The 20,308-nt window shown below is 35.9% G+C and overlaps 3 protein-coding genes across 4 annotated transcripts in view; 2 read left to right on the forward strand and 1 right to left on the reverse strand.

The window, feature by feature from the left end:
• The first annotated feature begins 317 nt into the window (after positions 1 to 317).
• On the forward strand, positions 318 to 8,579 carry LOC106868100 (nucleoporin Nup37). The gene is made up of 7 exons (XM_014913220.2): positions 318 to 660; positions 3,117 to 3,241; positions 3,945 to 4,017; positions 4,544 to 4,744; positions 5,461 to 5,642; positions 6,824 to 6,959; positions 8,394 to 8,579. Exons 1-7 carry the CDS (start codon positions 514 to 516, stop codon positions 8,508 to 8,510), a joined length of 981 nt encoding a protein of 326 aa, XP_014768706.1. The 5' UTR covers positions 318 to 513; the 3' UTR covers positions 8,511 to 8,579.
• Positions 8,580 to 9,363: 784 nt separating this feature from the next.
• LOC106868101 (39S ribosomal protein L23, mitochondrial) lies at positions 9,364 to 14,293 on the reverse strand. Its single transcript, XM_014913221.2, has 5 exons — positions 13,927 to 14,293; positions 11,441 to 11,590; positions 10,747 to 10,829; positions 10,409 to 10,485; positions 9,364 to 9,573 (listed from the first exon to the last, which is right to left on the reverse strand). Exons 1-5 carry the CDS (start codon positions 13,938 to 13,940, stop codon positions 9,418 to 9,420), a joined length of 480 nt encoding a protein of 159 aa, XP_014768707.1. The 5' UTR covers positions 13,941 to 14,293; the 3' UTR covers positions 9,364 to 9,417.
• A 2,341-nt stretch (positions 14,294 to 16,634) lies between these two features.
• The window catches only part of LOC106868097 (N-acetylneuraminate 9-O-acetyltransferase), a 62,880-nt gene continuing 59,206 nt past the window's right edge, over positions 16,635 to 20,308 (forward strand). For both annotated transcript variants that reach the window (XM_014913213.2, XM_014913215.2), the window contains exon 1: positions 16,635 to 16,842. In XM_014913213.2, coding sequence (XP_014768699.1) covers positions 16,677 to 16,842 — 166 coding nt within the window. In that variant the 5' untranslated portion in view covers positions 16,635 to 16,676. The remainder of the gene's footprint in view (positions 16,843 to 20,308) is intronic.

Below are 20,308 nucleotides of genomic sequence, written 5' to 3' on the forward strand. Positions count from 1 at the left end.
CATGCTTGGTTGAGATAGAGATAAACCACAACTATGCAGAAGCCTCAACAGGATAACCTAGCTTGTTAAAAATAGCAGCCAAATTTCTTACAAATCACATGTACTGTATTTCTAATGAAAGGAAACCATCGAATAATATAGTGTCGTAGATATGGTTGAAAGGGCAGGATATGATCTATTATATCTAGTGCGGTATGTTGCCCGATGTCCTCCTAGTTCGAATACTTTGAACATGGGTCATCTTGACCAGCATTGACAACGTGCTTAAAGAAGCACCGACTGACATACCGCGTTTATAGCAAGGGAAGACAACTTCAATGTGTTACGAAGAGAGAAAGGAAGTAGAAGGGAAATAACTCTGAATAACTAAACTTAAAGAAATAAAGCAATAATAATAAGAATTCTTCCAGAAGTAATTCAAATCTATTCTCGCGCCGAAACCGTGTCTTCATTCATAAATTCTGTAGAGATTCGAATTACACCAATCCATTGGAATATTGAACAGTTGCAGAAATGATTGACATCAATAAAAGTTGTACCTACAACATTCAGATCGAAGATCTTGCTCGAGTTGTGGAGTTTTCTCCTTATGGATTATCCTGTAAATTATTGGCAATCGGCACAAATAGCCGCATTATTATTATCTCATGCCGTTTCCCTGTGAGTTCACATATTTTTAATTTTGTGTTTCTAATTACATTTGCTTGTACTTGTTTGTTGTTTGTAATTAACTTAGACTTCATATTTATGAAGCGATGAGTTTTTCGTATACTGAGTTCGTCAGCGATTCGGGTTCGATTTTAGGCTAAAGTCGTTTTACCTTTTACACCATGCTGCTAATAACTTATGTTCCCTTATAAATCCGAATCATCTTGTTCAAGCAAAGGAAATTAAAATAATAATGATAATAATGAAAGCTAGCGTTTTGGAAGATCGTTGGAACCTATGTATATCCCAATTATTGATTTCTTTCGAAGCCGGTAAGCGTTTTTTTTGTTTTTTTTTTTAGAAGACTGAGTACCTTGTTAATCAACGTTGATTATGATTGATATTTATTCTGCTAACAACCTGGTAAGGATTATTATACAATGTTGTGTTTGTGTCTGGTGTGCCGAGTAAACAAACACGAAGCAAATCGAAGCAATATAAATGTCTCAAATACTTTCTCTCTCTCTCCACACACACACACACACACACACACACATCGTTTGTACTTTAGTTTAATCGTTACTCATCTGAATGAGATCTGAAATTAAATGCGAACTCCCGGTGATAGATTTGCTTTTCTGTTAGTTGTAGTTTAGTTTGTGACTTTCCCGTCCTTTTATATATCCAGAACCACATTGTACAACATAACTTCCGATATGATTGATTTTAGAGGGAGTTTGTTGCTATTTCTAGCCTGTCAGACAACCGTTTCAATGCATTGTTGTTGTTTATTATACTAATGACTTCTAGCATAGCTCTTCGTCCTCCATCAGGTAATTCTTACTATTCCATAATGTTGGTGAACGACGGGTATTTATGCCTCTTTAATATACTGCTTATATCAGCGAGTGAAAACAGAGATACCAAAAATTGGGTTTTTATAATCGGTGAGATTGTTGTCGTTTAGCCCCGGGTCAACTCTGATTAAGCAAACCTATGATCAAAGGCGTTCCCACTGTGACCATTCCTATCTGTACGTTTATCTATAACAATATTGGCTAATGTACCCTCTTTTTTTTTTCTTAATCTATGAGAAAGTTCATAGAAGACTGTGTTGTTTTTTGAAAAGCAGTAAAGCGGGATTTGCAGATTTGACTTCTGTTTTTAGCAGGTTGAACAACCAGACTGTTCCATGTAGTTCTTGACCTTCTAGAAATAACAACCAGATTGTTACCAACTGTCTTAAATAAAGAAGGAGGTCACACCAAACAGTGTAGTCCCTCATACACTAAAAGACAGGATGGTTATAGCTGAAACGGCTTTAATCATCACTCTGCTCAATCATGACTGACCTAGAACTAAATATTAACTTGATGAAAGCTGAAGACTGTGCTGATTAAACTATTATCTTCTACTATTGAATATCAAGGATATGTTATCAATAAAAACAACTTGTATTAATATGTCTGTCACATTTAAAGTAAATTACTGTCTCAAGTCCTAGGGCTCACAGGGGCCAGCTACCCAGTTTCTACGATGTATAAGTGACCAAGATCACAACATTCCCCTCTGCAACATCTGTTGCAAAGTTATTCCTTTATAGCTGAGTGGATTGGAACAGTGTGAAATGAAGTATTTTTCTTGAAAACATAACACACTGCTCTGTCCAGGAATCAAAACCACAACCTAGCAATCATGATTGCAACACCCTCACCACTCGGCCATGTACCTTTAGGATTAATGATCCCAAATGTGATACAATCAAAAGATACAGTAAACAAGCAAACAGAAAGTTGTGTCTTCATCCCCTTCTCCTCACTGACCTTTGCCAATAAATCAGATAATTAATTTCTTAGTTGATATTCATTAGCATGTTAAGGCAGTGAGCTGGCAGAATTGTCAGCACATCTGTCAAAATGCTTGGTCTGTCCTTATGTTCTGAGTTCAAATTCCGCCATGGTCAGCTTTGCCTTTCATTCCTTTCAGAGTCAATAAAATAAATACCAGTTGAGCACTGAGGTCAAAGTAATTGTCTTATTCCCTTCCCTGTAATTGCTCGCCCTGTGCCAAAATTTGAAACCATTATTATTATTATTATTATTATTATTATCATTATTATTCAATATTCTTATTTTTATCACCTGCTTTCACTGCACTACCGAGCACAGTTATGTGTGCCTTGGGTATGTGCTGTGGTTTGTTTTGATGTTATTATTTTTATTTTATCGAAAGTGGTTTACATATGATACATGTAGTGTCAAGCCGTGTTATTTTCTGTATGTTATACGCACATATATATAAGTCCTGGCGTTATGCATTTGTCTGTACATTTTTTAACCATATCTAATGTACCTATTATTATAGGAATTATTTCTATTTTCGGGCTCCATGTTTTGGTATTGTTGTTGTTGCTATTATCTACATTATTATTGTCCAAACCTTTCAAATTTTCTTTTCTTTTTCAACAGGAAGAAGATGCAGAATTAAAAAACATAGAATATGAAGAATTACAAATATTACAAGCCGGTTGTGCCATCACTGCTCTCAGCTGGAGTCCAGACACTTCTGTTTCTCATATCACAAATTTTATCAAGTATGTATCTTCACAGTCATTGATTAAGTGAAGTTTTAGAGACGAAAAACAATGGAGAATAATGTCCATGTGTAGGATTATAGCATTGTTAATTATTTCCAGCAAGTAATTTTTTGAGGGAGGGAGAAGGCTACAAAAGTAATATTGGACAGAGTCATAGTGCTAATAGGTAAAGTATTAGCCTGCCTGTTCATTTGTTTTAAGTTCATATTTACAGCAAACATTTCATTGTGTCTCTAAACCAAGATTGTTTTACTATGTGCTGATCAGTAACTGTTGAAGAATAGAAAGTAAAATCTTCTGAAATGTCTTATCATCATTATCATCATCATCATCTAACATCTGTTTTCCATGGAATACCTCATGTGTAAATCCAGTCAAACTAAGAATAGATGGGTCAATCACTAACGATAGGTTTCAGTGCTGAGTTAATCTTTTAAGAAATGAAGTAATGTAGATGGGAGGGAATGAGATGGTTGGATAATATCCCTAATATCAGTTGGTCATGCTTGGGAATTCAGTGACAAAGTGTAATGATGGTTACTTCTGATAGGACCTTATGGACAAGGTACCTGAGGACTCTACTCTGGCAGTCCTCCTAGGAATAGGGGGTAAAGAAAATGTATAGATGGATGGATGAATGGAATATCACCAATATTTATTAATGTTTGTTTTGTTATAAATATTTTCTTTCTGCCACCAGGCTTGCTGCTGCAGGAATGGACCATAACATAAGGCTTGTGTCATTTGACCTGAAAAAGGAACCAGTTGTTGAGGTATTGTATTATCAAAACTATTCCTTTATAACCGTTTAAGAGTGGAAGTTCACCCCATGTAGTCCGTCATGTAATCTTTCTATCTATCTCACTACTTTGTCCTTATACCCTATCATTCATTGCTTCTCCTTCTTTACTGGTATATTACTAGATTGTCTTCTGTTTTCCTGTCATTCTTTGACCCTCAGGTGTCCGTATCATAAATGGTCAGTCTTATATTCTCTTTATCTTCTGACCATTTATCCAGCCCAAATATTCTACTTTTTTTATATTCAAACCAGCCAGATCCAGCCTCTCACATCTATCCTACAATGTCATTCTAAAAGTAAACAATCACATCATCAAAATCTCAAAGCCACAAAATAATGCAGGATTAATTCAAGGCAATGTGACTAAATAAGTATTACATTTGATAAAGTAATCTGAATGATAAAGGGTTAAAATCCTCATTAAAAAAATGTATTTATAAATAGAAAACAATATGATTTCATTTCTTATTTCTGTCAATGTTGGAATTTATGTTCAGGAGCTGTCTGGTCATAAAAGCTTCATCAATGCAATTGCTTATGAACCAAATGTAGGGCAACAGCTTGCAAGTGTTGGTGATGATAATACCTGCAGAATATGGGAGACCAGTGGAGAGGAATCTAAAACGAAGGAAGTGTTGTGTTTTTACCTGATGTCACCAGGTGTCAGTGTTTGTTGGCACTATGAAGAACCCAAAAAGGTAAAGTAAACTTTTATATTTTAGTTCAGCTTCCTTATATTGTTATTATTGGTTCAAATAATCGGTAGAGTGTCAGACAAAAATGTTTGTAATGTTATTTAGTACTAGTTGGGTACTGAGATCGATGTAATTGACTAATCCCCTCCGCCTAATAACTAGCCTTGTGCCTAAATTAATAACAGTTGTTGTTGTTGTTGTGGTGGTGGTGTTGAGTTCTGGTTCAAATGACTTTCTGACTCAACTTCTGTTACTACTTGAAGTTATTTCATGTGTGCTATTGATAAATATCCTAGGCAAATGTATGAACATCACAACTGATACTCCTTTGTTGTTGTTTCATGGTCACACACTTCCTGTTGAGCCTCAGCCTATCTCTGATTTCTGTGGTGTTAAATAGCTGAAACACATGAAGAGGATACCATTCTATCACAAATGACCTTTCCCTCAGACAGAATTGAACTCGTGTAGTGAAACCAAACCTGGGACATTGTCATTGTGAAGCAAACTTCTTAACCATTCACACACTTATTGTGTCTACACACATCCGTGCACATATGTCTACACACATTCAGACTTATTCATTTCCTAATTTGTCTTTCCTTATCTTCACCATTCTATCACAACTTCATTCTCATTAAATAAAATGTTATTTTCAGTGGAAACACTTTTCTTGTTGTCAGTCACTTTTAACTTATGGCTTTTGTTTTTCTCTTCAGATTCTTGTAGCACAAAAGAATGGTATAATTCGGTTTTTCAGTCTTCATAACCAACAACCTATCATGTCACTGGACTGTGGTCAAGCCCCACTCATGGCAGCAGATTGGTGCCATATCAATTCTCTTGCTGTTGTTGCTGCTGCAGCCACAGATTGGATATTGTTTGATTCCTCTGTATCTAGGTAGGTTCATCTGATGTAGTTACAAAAGCTGGTCAGCACACCATTGTGCGGTTTGGTGTACAAGGGATTTCTTACGTAGCATATGATATTATTTTTTAATAAAACTATAGACTGTTATTGTTAATGTTAAATATTATTATTGTTATTAAGGTGGTGAGCTGACAGAATCATTAGCATGCTGAGTGAAAAGCTTAGCAGCGTTCTGTCCATCTTTATGTTCTGACTTCAAATTCCATCACAGTTGACTTTGCCCTTTATCCTTTCGGGGTTGATAAATTAAGTACCAGTGAAAAACTGGGGTTGATGTAACCGACTAGTCCCCTTTTCCAGAATTTCAGGTCTTGTGCCTTTAGTAGAAAGGATTATTATTATTGACGATGATGATGACACTTAGCTATCCCCATGGAAAAATCATGTTTTATACATACTCTTATTTCTATTGTGATGCTTAAATTTATAGATCTTTGTTTCATTACTATAAAAATTTTGATTATAACTTTGATTTTATTTCATAGTTAAGGTTGTTTATAGCACAACTTTCAAACACGCATCATGACAAACATTATTACTATTATTATAGTTCAGTAGTTTTATTTTTATTGTGTGCTTTTACTACAGAACTGTGTCGAGCTCTATAAGCATTGAGCATTGCAAGCTAAAGATCACTTGTTAATTCTGCTACTAGCAGTGATGAATTATAGCCCCCACAGTACCTTGGTGGATGGAGATATAAATGCAAACCATGCCATTGATTTCTTGGCTGTTGTCTATGTCATATCCTCCAACTGGGTTTAAATGCAAGGGCTGCACACTGGAACTTCAATCCAACTCTTGTTTCTCCTTAGTCTCTCTTCAAGATGACTCCCACTGTCAGTTCCGAGTATCTTGAATGCTCTTTCTCCATTGAAGAGCTGCATAGATAGCCATGCACCTAAGTTGTTTCCCCTGCCTCCATGTTCTTGTTAGTGCAACAGTCTAGCGTCCAATGCTCTGTTGTAACCTTATGTCATGTTCTTAAATGTTTGATTAGCTTGAGTTGAGCCAGCTGAGGTTACTCAACAAATTTATACTTTGTTTCTCTGTTCCGGAATCTAACAAACCAAGGTTTAAAATAACAAGGGAATTTTAACGAATATTTTGCTGCTGTTATTTTTCTGTCAGTATACTGTTTCGTATTTCAGTGGTCCAGCTGATAAGAAACAAGCCCATCCTGATGGTATTACTCAGCTTCGTTGGTGTAAATGTTCAGACAACCTTTTGGCCACCATTGGACATCCAGGCTGTCAAGTAAAATTATTCAATGTCAAAGGTCAACAGGTAAGTGGTAACAGAAATAAATAACTAAATAAAAAAAACACCATTTCTTTTGTAAGCAGTAAATTTTCTTTTTACTGACAGCTTTCATTCTTTAGACTTTAACCCGCCTCAGTTTATTGCAATAAATGTTCCTCCTTCTCCTCCTCCTCCTCATCATCAAACATCCATGTTTCCTGCTGGTGTGGATTGGACAGTTCGACAGGATCTGATGGACCCAAGGACTGCATCATGCTCTGGTGTCTGATTTGGCATGGTTTCTACAGTTGGATTCCCTCCCTAATACTTTACAGTGTGTAGTGGGTGCTATTTTCATACCACTGGCACTAGTGAGGTTATCACAGTTTGCAAGATTGTGGACCCCTAGGGAAAAAAACAACTTTATGCAAGGACTTGAGGGACAAAAGACAAGTAAAAGTACAAGAGAAGGGTCCAGAGCAGAACAAGTTTTAATTTTCTATGTAGAGGAGCTACGTACAACTCACATTTTAGAAGAGAAGAGTGGGTAGAAGTGATCAAATGGAGCCTGAGGGTGATAAGATTAAAAAATGATGCATGCTGTATCATTGTTAAACCTTTTCAAATGTTTACTGAAGTATTTCTCCATTCTCTGTTCTTTTGCATACTTCATGTCTATGACTTCTGTTCTTCCTTCGAATACTTTAATTGCTCCTTCAACTACAATCGAAATATTTTGTTGTATTGATCTCTCGTCAGTCCAAATCGCTATTTACAATGTCACTTCATATTTTCTACACATTCAAAACTGCAACACAAAACTGGGTTTCTTCTTCAGAACCTTTTCGCTCAGGGTTGTCAGTTTCTAATTCATTATGAAGCAGGCGTAAACTCTTTCTCCTGAATATTGTACCTATGTCAGTGATGACCTCTTACTCATTCTCAAACAGCTTGGGAACATGTAGACAAAAAGTCGGTGAGTCCTTAAAGAGTTTTTAACTATTTTCAAAAATATAGTGCAGTTCCAATCACCATCATCAACCTCAACATTACTATCTTAAACCCAAGGATTCATGTGCAGTTTCCTGGTTTCTATGGTGTACAAGTGACCACGATCACAATATTTTCCCTGAATAAGATGCTAGTCCATTGCAGTGTTACTCATTTACAGCTGAGTGGACTGGAACAATGTGAAATGAAGTGTTTTGCTCAAGAACACAATACACCCCCCAGTCCAAATATCAAAACATGATCTTATGATTGTGAGCACAACATTCAGACTACTAGGCACCAATGGTGGAGAATGAACTCACAATCCTTTGACTAAAAATCCGCTCCTTACCTATTTATTAATTTGGCAGCATGATTTTTCAATGTTATATATGTTGTTACAGCAATGTGTAATGTTATTTTGATCACTATTTGATATAACCATATTGAAAATGACTGTTGAACTGTGTTTCTTTTGTTTCTTTATAGTTACTTATGTCCCAGTCATACGCTGTGGGCTCAGGACTTACATGGCATCTAAACCTACCAATATTTGCTGTTGGTGGAGACAAATTTGTATATTTCTGGTCAGCAACAGCTTCTTGAAGTCATACTTGTTATACATCTATATTTCATAGTTCACTTTATTTCTGTAATAAATCCTTTTTTTTTAAATTCTTTTTTCTTATATATATATTTTATGTATTTTATCTACTTGTTTCAGTCATTAGACTGTGGCCATGCTGGGGCACCACCTTGAGGAATTTTTAATTGAATGAATCACCTCCAGTACTTTTTTTTTTAAGTCTGATCTTTATTTTATTGATCTGTTCTGCCGAAACACTAAATCATGGGGACATAAACACCACAGCACCGGCTGTTGAGTGAGGTAGGATGCGGGCAAGCACAGACACAAAGAAACATACACACATCATAATCATTTAATGTCCATTTTCCATGCAGGTGAGTCAATTACAGTGACCCCAGTATTTGACTGGTACTTATTTTTATTGACTCCAAAAGGATGAAAGGCAAAGTTGACCTCAGCAGTATTTGAACTCAGAACACACAGATGGACCAAATGCTGCTAAGCATTTTGCCTGGAATGCTAACGATTCTGCCATAATGTTTCTAATATAGGCACAGAGCTTGAAATTTAGAGGAAGAAGAAGGTGCTCACTGGTACTCTATTTCTCTGACCCAGAAATGATGAAATGCCAAGTTGATTTCAGCAGATATTGAATTCAGAACACAAAGAGCTGAAATATGATGATGATAATTATTTCACCAAGTTTGAAATTTTGGGGGCAAATGTTAGTCAATTATATCGATATCAATGTACAACTGGTTCTTTATTTTATAGACTCCAGAGGAATGAAAGGAAAAGTTGACCACAACAGGATTTGAATTCAGATCATATAGAGCCAGACTACAATGATAATAATGTAAACAAAGAATATAACAAACTGCAAATTTATTAATTTCAAAAACTACAATATTATGAAGGTTATTATTATCTAAACCAAGGAGGTATAGAAAGTTTACTCCAATTCTTTTGTTCATCAATTGATTGTTTTTTCTTCAGGTTTTTGAATTCCTCAACTTCTTTCTCAATATTGGTTTTCTTTCCATCAAAAATATCTGGAAATTCAAATGTGTGGTCTCCACCCTGGGGAATCAAAATAACAATATAACTTATAAAAATGAACTGAAAAGGATGACATATTTATTCAATTCTTAAACTTCAAACCCTACAATGTAATTTTCCTTGTAACCCCATAAACCTCCCTATAGCAAGAATTTCTAGCAACTAAATATATATTATGTCTTAATGTTTACTTTTATATGCATTGAGACAGAATTTTTCTACAGCCAGATACAAGCATAAAAAATTATGATAAATTTATTAGAAAATATCCCATATCTAAGCTAAATCATTTGTTAGTGAGAATTTGCTGATCACTATACAAGGAGAATCTCCCATTGCAGCTTAGAAATAAAAAGTTAATTTCATATAAGAACAGGCTTCCAATTTTGCTTTGTAATATTTTAGAGGAAACAAAGGTTTGGTGAGAGGAAAGATTGCAAGTTCAATCTAATTAATAATAACAAGCTTATTGTAAATGAATAAAGATATACAAATGAAAACAAAATCCCAAACAATCTTCTACACATATCAAAACTACAATTACCTCCCTAATTATACTAACCAGGTTGCTACCCATCACTGTGCTACCAGTAAAAATATTTGTTAGTCTGTGTTGCATTGTGCTGACAGAGTTCCATTTAAAATTCCCATGTTTTAAATCAAAACTTAGTTATATGGTGAAGACACTACCTATCTATCTATCTTTCACTCTCTCTCTCTTACTGTATTTCTCTCAACAACTTTTTCTCCTCCCCTTCTTCCCTCCTTCTACACATGTTATGACAGACAGACAAGTTGAGATGAGTTTGACTTTTACAATATAAGATTATTCATGGATTTTTTTTCTTTTACTCACCAACTGAACAAATGCCATTTTGTAATCATCTTCACGGAAAGCAACATATCTTTTTTCAGGGTGTTTCTTTTCTTCACCTGGATATTAAAAGAAAAAAAAAAGGAAACTGGCAGCAATTGCAAGTAAATTACAGGAGCAATATTTAAGAAAGGCATGGCTGCCATGACCATGAAATGTTCAGTTTCATAATAGGTTAAATCTACCTGCTTAGCACAAGGTACCACAGAGAGGTATAACTGACAAGAGCTTCATTGTCACAAAAACCAATAAATGATTCATTGATGCAACAGTGCTGATTTTATTTCAAGTAGGCATTAAAATATTCATGATGATCTCACCTTCATAAACTCTTGTTGAAACAGACACTACTGGGACTTTGTAGATCTTCTCTAAATAGTTTTTTATATCAATTTTACTCATCCTGCAAAATAAAGAACAGAGAAAACAAGTGATTGCAACCTGAGAGAGAGTGTGAGTGTGTGTGCATGTACACAAGAGATTATACAGAATTGCTTAGAATATACTGAAGACCAAAAATAAACTGTTAAACTAATTTAAACAAAGCTGAAATAAAAACTAAGCACCTGTTTTCTGTTTGACTTCATGGTATAGATAAATAGGAGTTGTGACTTTCATACCTTTCCCAAAAGTGTTTCAGCCGTGTGGTTACTGCATAAAACTGAATTCTTGTTGAATTCTTTCTACTTTGACACCACTGGCGCTGTCTCACACACTTTTAATAAGGCGTAGGAGTGGCTGTGTGGTAAGTAGCTTGCTTACAAACCACATGGTTCCGGGTTCAGTCCAACTGCGTGGCACCTTGGGCAAGTGTCTTCTATAGCCTAAGGCCGACCAAAGCCTTGTGGTAGACGGAAACTGAAAGAAGCCTGTCATATATATGTATATATATGTGTGTGTGTGTGTATATATTTGTGTCTGTTTGTCTCCCCAACATCGCTTGACAACCAATGCTGGTTTCTGCTAATCAATTTCTGAGAGACTTTGAAATAGAGGAAGAAAAACTATACTTACTGTGGATGTACAATGAACTGAACTCTGTTAGGTGGAACTTTTCCTTTTGGTTTTACCATTTTCATCCAAAATTGTGGAAGAAATAAATAGCGTTGTGGATCGCCTTTCCAGTATATTGGATACTGAGGAATACACCGTTTCCATAAGGGCCTACATCAAGGTAATCAAATGTATAATTTAAATAACATTATATGATTGATTGATGGATTGATAGATGGATGCATGGATGGATAAATGTATGTATGTAGATGCACATATATGATCAAAAATCAAAGGGCTTGCACAGGCTCCTGTGACTCGTCAGTTTGATGCTCCACCTGTAGCTGTAAAATTGATGAACATCAAGAAAGCCCCTGGGAATGATGGCATTGTTACTGAATTTGTTTAGAAAGATGGTGATGAAATATTGGGGCTTCTTCTCCCAGGAAGACATAGGATGAGGTAGTGAAGCATGATCTTTGAACGTTGGGCCTCATGGAGACAATGACTAGTGACTGAACCCTTTGGTGGGTGATGTGCTGTGCTTGAGAAGACCTGTCAAGCCAAGTGAAATCATAGTCGTGGCTGTTGTCAGTGGCACGTAAGTGGTATGTAAAAAGTATCTTTTGAGCGTTGGGCCTCATGGCCAGTGCCAGTGTCGCATAACTAGCACCTGTGCCAGTGGCACGTAAAAAACACCTTTCAAGTACTGGGACTCACGGAGGTAATAACAAATGACCAAGACCTTTGGCAATACGCTGTGCTTGAGAAGGAAGATCCATCCATGGCAAATACTGGTGTCATGCAACTGGCACATAAAAGCACCCATTATACTCTTGGAGTGGTTGGCATTAAGAAGGGCATGCAGCCATAGAAACCATGCCAAATCAGACTGGATCCTGATGCAGCCCCTCAGCTTACCAGCCCTGGTCAAACCATCCAACCCATGCCAGCACAGATAATGGATGAAGTATATGATGATGATAATCTCACACACATATTTATATTGGCCAGTAGTTCATATGTCTTAAAAGAGACTCTAAAATATTTGAACACTTTCTATATATATATATAGCAGAAGGCCTTAACATGAGCTGTATAAAAACAAAATACATGCAGAAGGCTTGTAAAAGCCACAGATATCACTCTCTCGTCTGGACATAACAAATGAAATAATTAAACACCATCGTGACAGTCATACACAAAATTATAAGGATTATACCTGACTCCAGAATATAACTGGCACTTATCATATCAACTCAGAATATACAAAACACCAAACCAACTAATCCGTAAGGTAAGTTTGTCTTGATGAAGCAGAGATGCGATCATCCAGTTTTTTTTTTTAGAAGCCTAAAACGTACTTTGCTTTTTTTAAAGACAATAAGGTATGATCTGGGAGAGATTTAGCTCTTATTCGTAATGGGTCGAGCGACTGCATAACCATTTTCAGACTGAGTAGGAGAGGAGTTGTTATGGTTTGGATCCAAATCAACCCTGATAAATGACCCAAAGCGTTTTAGAAGTGGCCACCCTGTCCAGCTTCCAGCCGCAATGTTTCTGGAACTACATTTTCTTACGAGTCCTTATAGTTTAAGACGGTAATGAATGACTTGATGAAAATTTGACTTTTATTTCTGGCAAACCGAGTGACTATTTTATCTTATACAGTTCTTCGATCGGTCTAATTTCAATGATATTATTGTCGATTCCATTAACTGTAACCTTGTTCTATTAATTTTGGCTTTAACACAGACAGCATGAAGGAAATTTAGTTAAAATAATTGAATAAAGGCAAAACACAGTAAACTTGATGCAGACATTCCAAAAATCCTCTGGTCTTGTTTCAAAGAATAAGGATATTTTTTCATCGTTGTTTTTACTTACATAAAAGAGTATTTACTTAGGCATGACAGTGCCTTTACTTAAGATATAGGCCTGACCCCTAATATCATCAGGATAAGATTTCGAATGAATATGATTTGGGATAATGTTTATTATTGTTTGAGATGAAAAGCATTCCTGTGCGGACCAATAAGTGCATGGAGGTCTACATTAATCTAATGTGTCCTTCGTTATTTAAGGGTATTTATATGGGATGTTTTAAATCTACAGAGAAAGTATATTACTTTACAAATATAATAAACGTTGTATGTTTGTGTAAACACACGCACATATGTATGCTTATGTGTGTGCGTGTGTATATATATATATATATATATATATTAGTTATCAGCGATGGAAGCAGACTTTTATTAAATATTAGGTAAACGAGAGAGATAAATAAACCAGGAGAGTTAGGAGGAGATTTTGTCTTTTGCTTTGGAAATGAAAATTAACGACCATTTCGATGATCGACAAAGCATAAACATATGCCATCCATTCTTAAGAAAAATTTCACAACAATTTAGGACTATATGGAAGTAAAACACATGCAAAAATTTCAATGTGGCTAGCTAGATTATTATAAATGGCTCAGAATATGTTATTGAAGCGGTATTACTTACAGTCTGTGCGCCATGTTGGTTTAGTTTATCCTAGTGTCATCAAGAGTTATGTCCTTTGGATCGTGTGCTGCGCAAGCTTCGTCTTGAAGAAACGAAAAGTAGTTTGGTTGTTACTGTTTTATTTTTATCGGTTAAGGTAGCGAGCCGGCAGAATCGTTAGCACACCGGATGAAATCAGTTTTAACTTTCTGAGTTCAAATACCACTGGAATCGACTTTGTCTTTCATCCTTTTAGGGTTGGTAAAATAAGTATTAGTTGTGGGTCGATGTAATCGATTAGCCTCTTCTCTCAAAATTTTAGGCCTTGGGCGAAACGCTTAGCGATATTTCGTCTATCGCTACGTTCTGAGTTCAAATTCCGCCGAGGTCGACTTTGCCTTTCATCCTTTCGGAGTCAATAAATTAAGTACCAGTTGCGTTCCGGGTTCGATCTAGTCGATGGCACATTCCCCCAAAATTTCAGGCTTTGTGCCTATAGTAGAAAGGTTTATTATTATTATTGTTATTAGCATTATTATTATTCATTCGGTGAGCTGCCAGAATCGTTACCACGACGGGCGAAATGCTTAACAACATTTCGTTTGTCTTCACGCTGTGAGTTCAAATTCCGCCGGGGTCGACTTTGCCTTTAATCCTTTCGGTATCGATAAAATAAGTACTAGATGAGTACTGGGGGTCGATGTAATTGGCTTACCCCCTCCCTCAAAATTCAGGCCTTGTGCCTATAATAGAAATAATTTATCATTATTATTATTATTGCTGTTATTATAATTATTATTATTGAGTGAGAGAGCAGTGCATACCATCAAAGTGACACTGGGGTAAAATATACGAAGCCCATTATACCCATCATGACTACCCGTCTGATAAGGGTACACCAGGCACATGTATCACAACCATATGTGCGCGACATGGTGATCTCATATCAAGATAATAGTTTTGAACAAGTGGTGATCTATTCAATCATCAGCGTTTGAAAGCCAGAACGTTGCTATGTACTTGTATCATTCATGATCTACTTTTTGCAGATGCTACTGCACTAGTAGAGACCCCCTTAGAGGAAGCTCAAGGACTTCTATAGTGGTATTTTTGCTGCATGTAAAGCTTTTGGTTTGACTATCAGCATAAAGAAGACGGAAGTAATCCACCAACCTTGCTCTACTCCTAAACAAATTCGAGGTGTCAAGCAGAGGCCACCGGTTCACAATTTTCCTGACACTTGTATATAGGTTGATGGGAAAAACCTAAATTATGTGAGGTCATTTACATATCTTGGTAGTAATGTGAATTTGTGCGCTTCCCTTGAAATCATCAACCATCTTGCAAAGGTAGCCAACGCATTTGGCAAACTCTGTCATCGGCTATGGAATGAAAGGGGCATCAAACTTGACACCAAGCTACCATTCTTATTTCTCTCTTGTATGACATAGTTTGCATGGTGGGATGCCCTTTGTGATACCAACCACTTTACAGTGTGGACTTAGTGCTTTTTCTGTGGCACCAGCAGCAATAATTTGCAAGACAAGACCCTTCAGCTGAGGTGGAGGACTAGGATAGAGGAAGGGTTACTTTGCGCTCAAGTTATAGGGTGGTGTATATAAGTGAAGTGAGACCAAAGATTGGATTGAGTGAGTGGGTGGGTAAGTTTGCAAGATTGCAGAAGGAGAATGGGAGGAACATGACCACAGTCCAATGAATGAAACAAGTAAAAGATAAGACACCAGAAAACTGTTCACTGAAGGACTTTGAATTTCATGGGGAAAATGAGTTGTGTTTTATAAGTACAGTATCTTATTCATCAGTGTTTACATGCTTTATTCAACCAGAACTTTGGCATTTGTTAATGTTAGTGGGCAATACTGAGGACATCATAATTTACATAGCGCTAATAATGTACATAGTGCCCATTTCCTGATCAAAAGTTCATATACCAAATTTTTGCGCATGTACTACCCACTCACAAGATATTATTCCCTCATGACCAGACATATTCTTCAAGAATATTGGAAATGAATTACACAGCTTGTATCACGGTGGCAATTATTTACAGCTGTCACACGATGTCAAGATAGGGAGACACAAACGAATGTGTGTGTGTATGTATGTATTATTATTTCTTATTTCTTTATTGCCCACAAGGGGCTAAACATAGAGGCTACAAACAAAGATTAAGTCGATAACATCGATCCCAGTGCGTAACTGGTACTTATTTAATCGACCCCGAAAGGATGAAAGGCAAAGTCGACCTCGGCGGAATTTGAACTCAGAACGTAACAGCAGACGAAATACCGCTAAGCATTTCGCCCTTTGTATGTATGTATTATACACACACACACACACGTCAGGCTTTCAACTTCCTTCTACCATATCTTCTCAAAAGGCTTTGGTCAGGCCAGGGCTATAGCAGAAGGCACTTGCCCAAGTTGTCACACAGGGGGACTGAACCCAGAACCATGTGGTTGACACGCACACTTCTTACCACCAGGCCACAACTAACCTAATTGAAAAGCGAATTTCTCAATGAAACAAACATGGAAGCCATTTCATTTCACTTATCCCAATAATGTTTGCTCTTGAGAAATGCCTAGCCGTTAGACTATACAATTTGACGTTGTTTGTATATTTCTAAAGAAATAAACGTATACGACACAAGAATCTAAATCCTAAATACAAAGGAAAAGGCCGGTTGAGTATGAAGTGAAGAACGATATGAAAGGGAGATCACTCGTAAACACGAGGCTCATCGCGGAATGGCGGACCCACACTGTAGCAGCAGACAAACCACCGCGACACCCAGAAACACTTCTGCTACACACGAAATAACTCACTACCTCAATGTTGAGAATGCAAAATTTGTCGCTTTTATTATGATTATTGGTTTTATTGCATATCATGGAATTATACATTTAAAATACGGTAAATGCGTCATATTTATTCAAACAATTCGTATTATTTTTCTTCTTGCAATATCCCAGTCTATTTCACATAACATACAATCTGTCAGAGATTATGTTACTACGTACTTTTTTTCGTCAATTGTTTTGCCTCTTATATCTCAAATATATTATGTAGCATATATTATTTTTTGTGAGGCCTTGTTTACTGTATATCTATAAAAATATGTCTAAAACTATTAAACTTGGTTTTCGCATCAAGAATACTTCGTTACACACGCACGCACACATACATACACTAACAGATGCACACATACACCGACAGATACTAACTCAGGTATCGTTATGATCACATATACACACGTTTGCTTTTTATGTTCACAAAATATACTCACTAACTTCAAACTTTCATTAATAACTATATTCATATATATATATATATATATATGCCTATATATATATATATATATATATATATATATATAAGAAAGAGAGATCTCGCACTGTCGCGTTGAGAATTCATTCCGAAACCACTAATTGTAACTGAACGATAAGATTGATGCAGACGCACATCCACATACTGATAGATGATACGATACTGTGTGTGTATGTATATATATATATATAGCATTATATAGTTAATATTCAGTATTTAGTCTTAGTGTTGAAATTAGACTCCGGGATTTTTCTTTTTTCGGCGGCTTGCAATGAGGATTGACCCGATGTATCAGACATAGTATGTTGTGAATTGTATGTGGTATTGAACTGACACTACCTATTTACCTGTGTACCATACACATACAGGTAAAGGTTATCAATAAAGTCTCTCTCCACAAAGATTGAAAACCTAATACTATTCGAAACAGGCCCCTAAAACACACACTTCTCCATGTATGCTACATCTTATCAAAATAAACTTCGCGCTGACATTATGTATCTCAACAAATTAAAAAAATATATGTATTCTTTATTTTCTCTAATAAATACCAGCAATGTACACAAAGTAGAAATAACACATACATGATTACTTAACAAGAATATTACTACCAAGTATGCACAGACTAGCGAATGTACATCAACATCATCTTCATTTAACGTCCGTTTTCCATGCTGGTATCTGTTGGACGGTTTGTGAGAAGCTGGCTAGGCAGAAGACTGCACACATACAATGTAAATATTGGAGGTAAAAGCAAACCTAAAAATTGTTATATCAAAATAGGTTAAGCGTGACGAGTAACTCAAAGATAAAGACCTTCACTAAAATTCTACTTTTAAGTGAAAATGTGTTTTCATCTAGCTAAATCAGGGTGAATATCTAAAGTAAGATTAATAATTGAATTAGAAACGCAATCAGACTCCAGAAATGGAAGGAAAGTAGTTCAATAATTAACTGGTTTAAGTATTTTAATAATAAACATTGTTGGGGTCACTCAGTTCGATATTGTTGATTTTTGCCCTTTGATCTCTCAATTTCTACTCTGTTGTGTCAGACAACAAAGAAATTATTATGCACACAAAGTTTCTAAGGACTCTGCCTCAGTAATAATATAAAAAATAACACACACAAACAAAAAACAGCTGAGCCTATAGGATCATTCTTTATTTGTATGGGGCATTCGATGGTGTAGATGAATCCAGTCTTGCTGCCCTACACTCCCTACTACAACAGTACCTGGTAATAGGCAACTCCCTATTACAATAGTGCTTTAATAACATTGGTTTTAAAGATAAAATTACTTACATCCCTAAACCCCTGCTAAATCACAAACGATAGAACATAAGCACTATATGGGAATGACAGGGAAAATCAAACAACATTACTTTCACCATACTTCATCCTTCAGGCTTGTTGAACAGAAAACGATTTTATCAAATTTCTTTCATTTGGCTCTTAACACAATGAAACACTGATTTTAATATGACATGGAAAATAATAGAGTGAAGTACATACTGTATGAAGGGTACAAAAAGATGCAGTTTATGAACACATGAGAAGTGACTCCTAAAAGCATAAAACAAATTAATGAATTTCCTAAATACAAGATCTGAGTTCATCTCTAATTATTATCCTACCTGTACACTAAATTCTTTACTATATTCATTGTCGACTTTCACTTTACTGAAAGAATCCCTGTACACGGCTTAAACAGCACTAAGCCTCTTTAAGTTTCTATTCACCAAATCCACTAACCACGCTTTGGTCAGTCTGGGACTACAGTAAGTTATGAAATAACATAACCATCATCACTGATGCACTTGATTGTTTTATGAAGTGTTCAAGCAAATCTTGAAATATTACATGTTTTCAGGTATGGCAAACAAATCTAATTTGGATTTTGCAAATTGAATTTGTAGGTAGAGCAGTGAAAAAATGTAAATCTGTTTCTACAATTCAAGCCACTTCAGAGCCAAGTGTATTGTACACACTGTCATCATTTCCTATGATGTACACTACAATGAACAGCATATCTTGCATTGGAACTTGCCTAGACGTGTTAAGAATAGATATGCAAATATTCATTTCAGATTTCGTTGTACACAACACAAATAATGATTTTTTATCAGTTAGTAGATATAAGCACCAACCAGAAAACAATTTGTTTGCTGAAAGTATAAACAAAAGCCAGCATCTGTGTTTAGGTCTGGAGTTCTGGCTGCTTCTGATTGATGAGACTAAAGCATTCCAAAACACTGGTGTCCCAGAATGGTGTGCACCAATGAGCTGAGTGTGTTGAACAGCCTGTTGTCATAAATGGGAGAAGTTGTTTTCCTATGACATACTCTACAATGACCAGCATATTTTGCATCTGAATCTGCCTTGACATGTTAAAAATAAATATGCAAATAATCATTCTAAATCTTGCTGTAAATGGTACAAATAATGGTGTTTTATATATATATATATATATACTTGTATATGTTTGTGTGTTTGTCCCCCCCCCCATCACTTGACAACCGATGTTGATGTGTTTATGTCTCCGTAACTTAGTTCGGCAAAAGAGACCGATAGAATAAGTAACTAGGCTTACAAAGAATAAGTCCTGGGGTTGATTTGTTCGACTAAAGTCAGTGCTCCAGCATGGCTGCAGTCAAATGACTGAAACAAACAAAATACATGCATTACAAAATAACACGTATACATATATCAGTGCAGGTATGTGTGAAATGTATGTGTATATATGTGTTTGTGTGCTTATTATTTTGCTTTTTTTTCTTTTAACAAAGTTGACTGTTCCCTTATTAACAAAGAAATGAAACTTTTCTGTTGGCTTGCATGTGTGTATGTATCTGTATATATATATATATATATATATATATATATACACACATACAAATACAAGCTACACAAAAAGTGAGCTGTGATTTGAGAAGTTTGTTCTATTTGGCACTTTTGTGTTTCCAGAGCCTCGTGAAAGTAGAAATATTTAGTTGACAGAAGTACTTTATTTGATGGCATAAAAGACACGTGGACATATTAGATGCCTTCT

This window comes from Octopus bimaculoides, chromosome 21 (assembly GCF_001194135.2).
Source record: "Octopus bimaculoides isolate UCB-OBI-ISO-001 chromosome 21, ASM119413v2, whole genome shotgun sequence".
Classification (NCBI taxonomy): Eukaryota; Metazoa; Mollusca; class Cephalopoda; order Octopoda; family Octopodidae; genus Octopus; species Octopus bimaculoides.

Bases quoted from the DNA above. Each gene is read 5' to 3' on its own strand.
- LOC106868101 (XM_014913221.2), bottom strand. The intron at 10,830-11,440 runs GTAAGTATAGTT...TTTATTTTGCAG, and splicing joins CAGTTCATTGTACATCCACA to GATGAGTAAAATTGATATAA. The intron at 9,574-10,408 runs GTGAGTAAAAGA...TTGATTCCCCAG, and splicing joins AAATGGCATTTGTTCAGTTG to GGTGGAGACCACACATTTGA.
- LOC106868100 (XM_014913220.2), top strand. From the start codon at position 514: ATGATTGACATCAATAAAAGTTGTACCTACAACATTCAGATCGAAGAT. The intron at 3,242-3,944 runs GTATGTATCTTC...TTCTGCCACCAG, and splicing joins CATATCACAAATTTTATCAA to GCTTGCTGCTGCAGGAATGG. The intron at 4,745-5,460 runs GTAAAGTAAACT...TTTTCTCTTCAG, and splicing joins ACTATGAAGAACCCAAAAAG to ATTCTTGTAGCACAAAAGAA.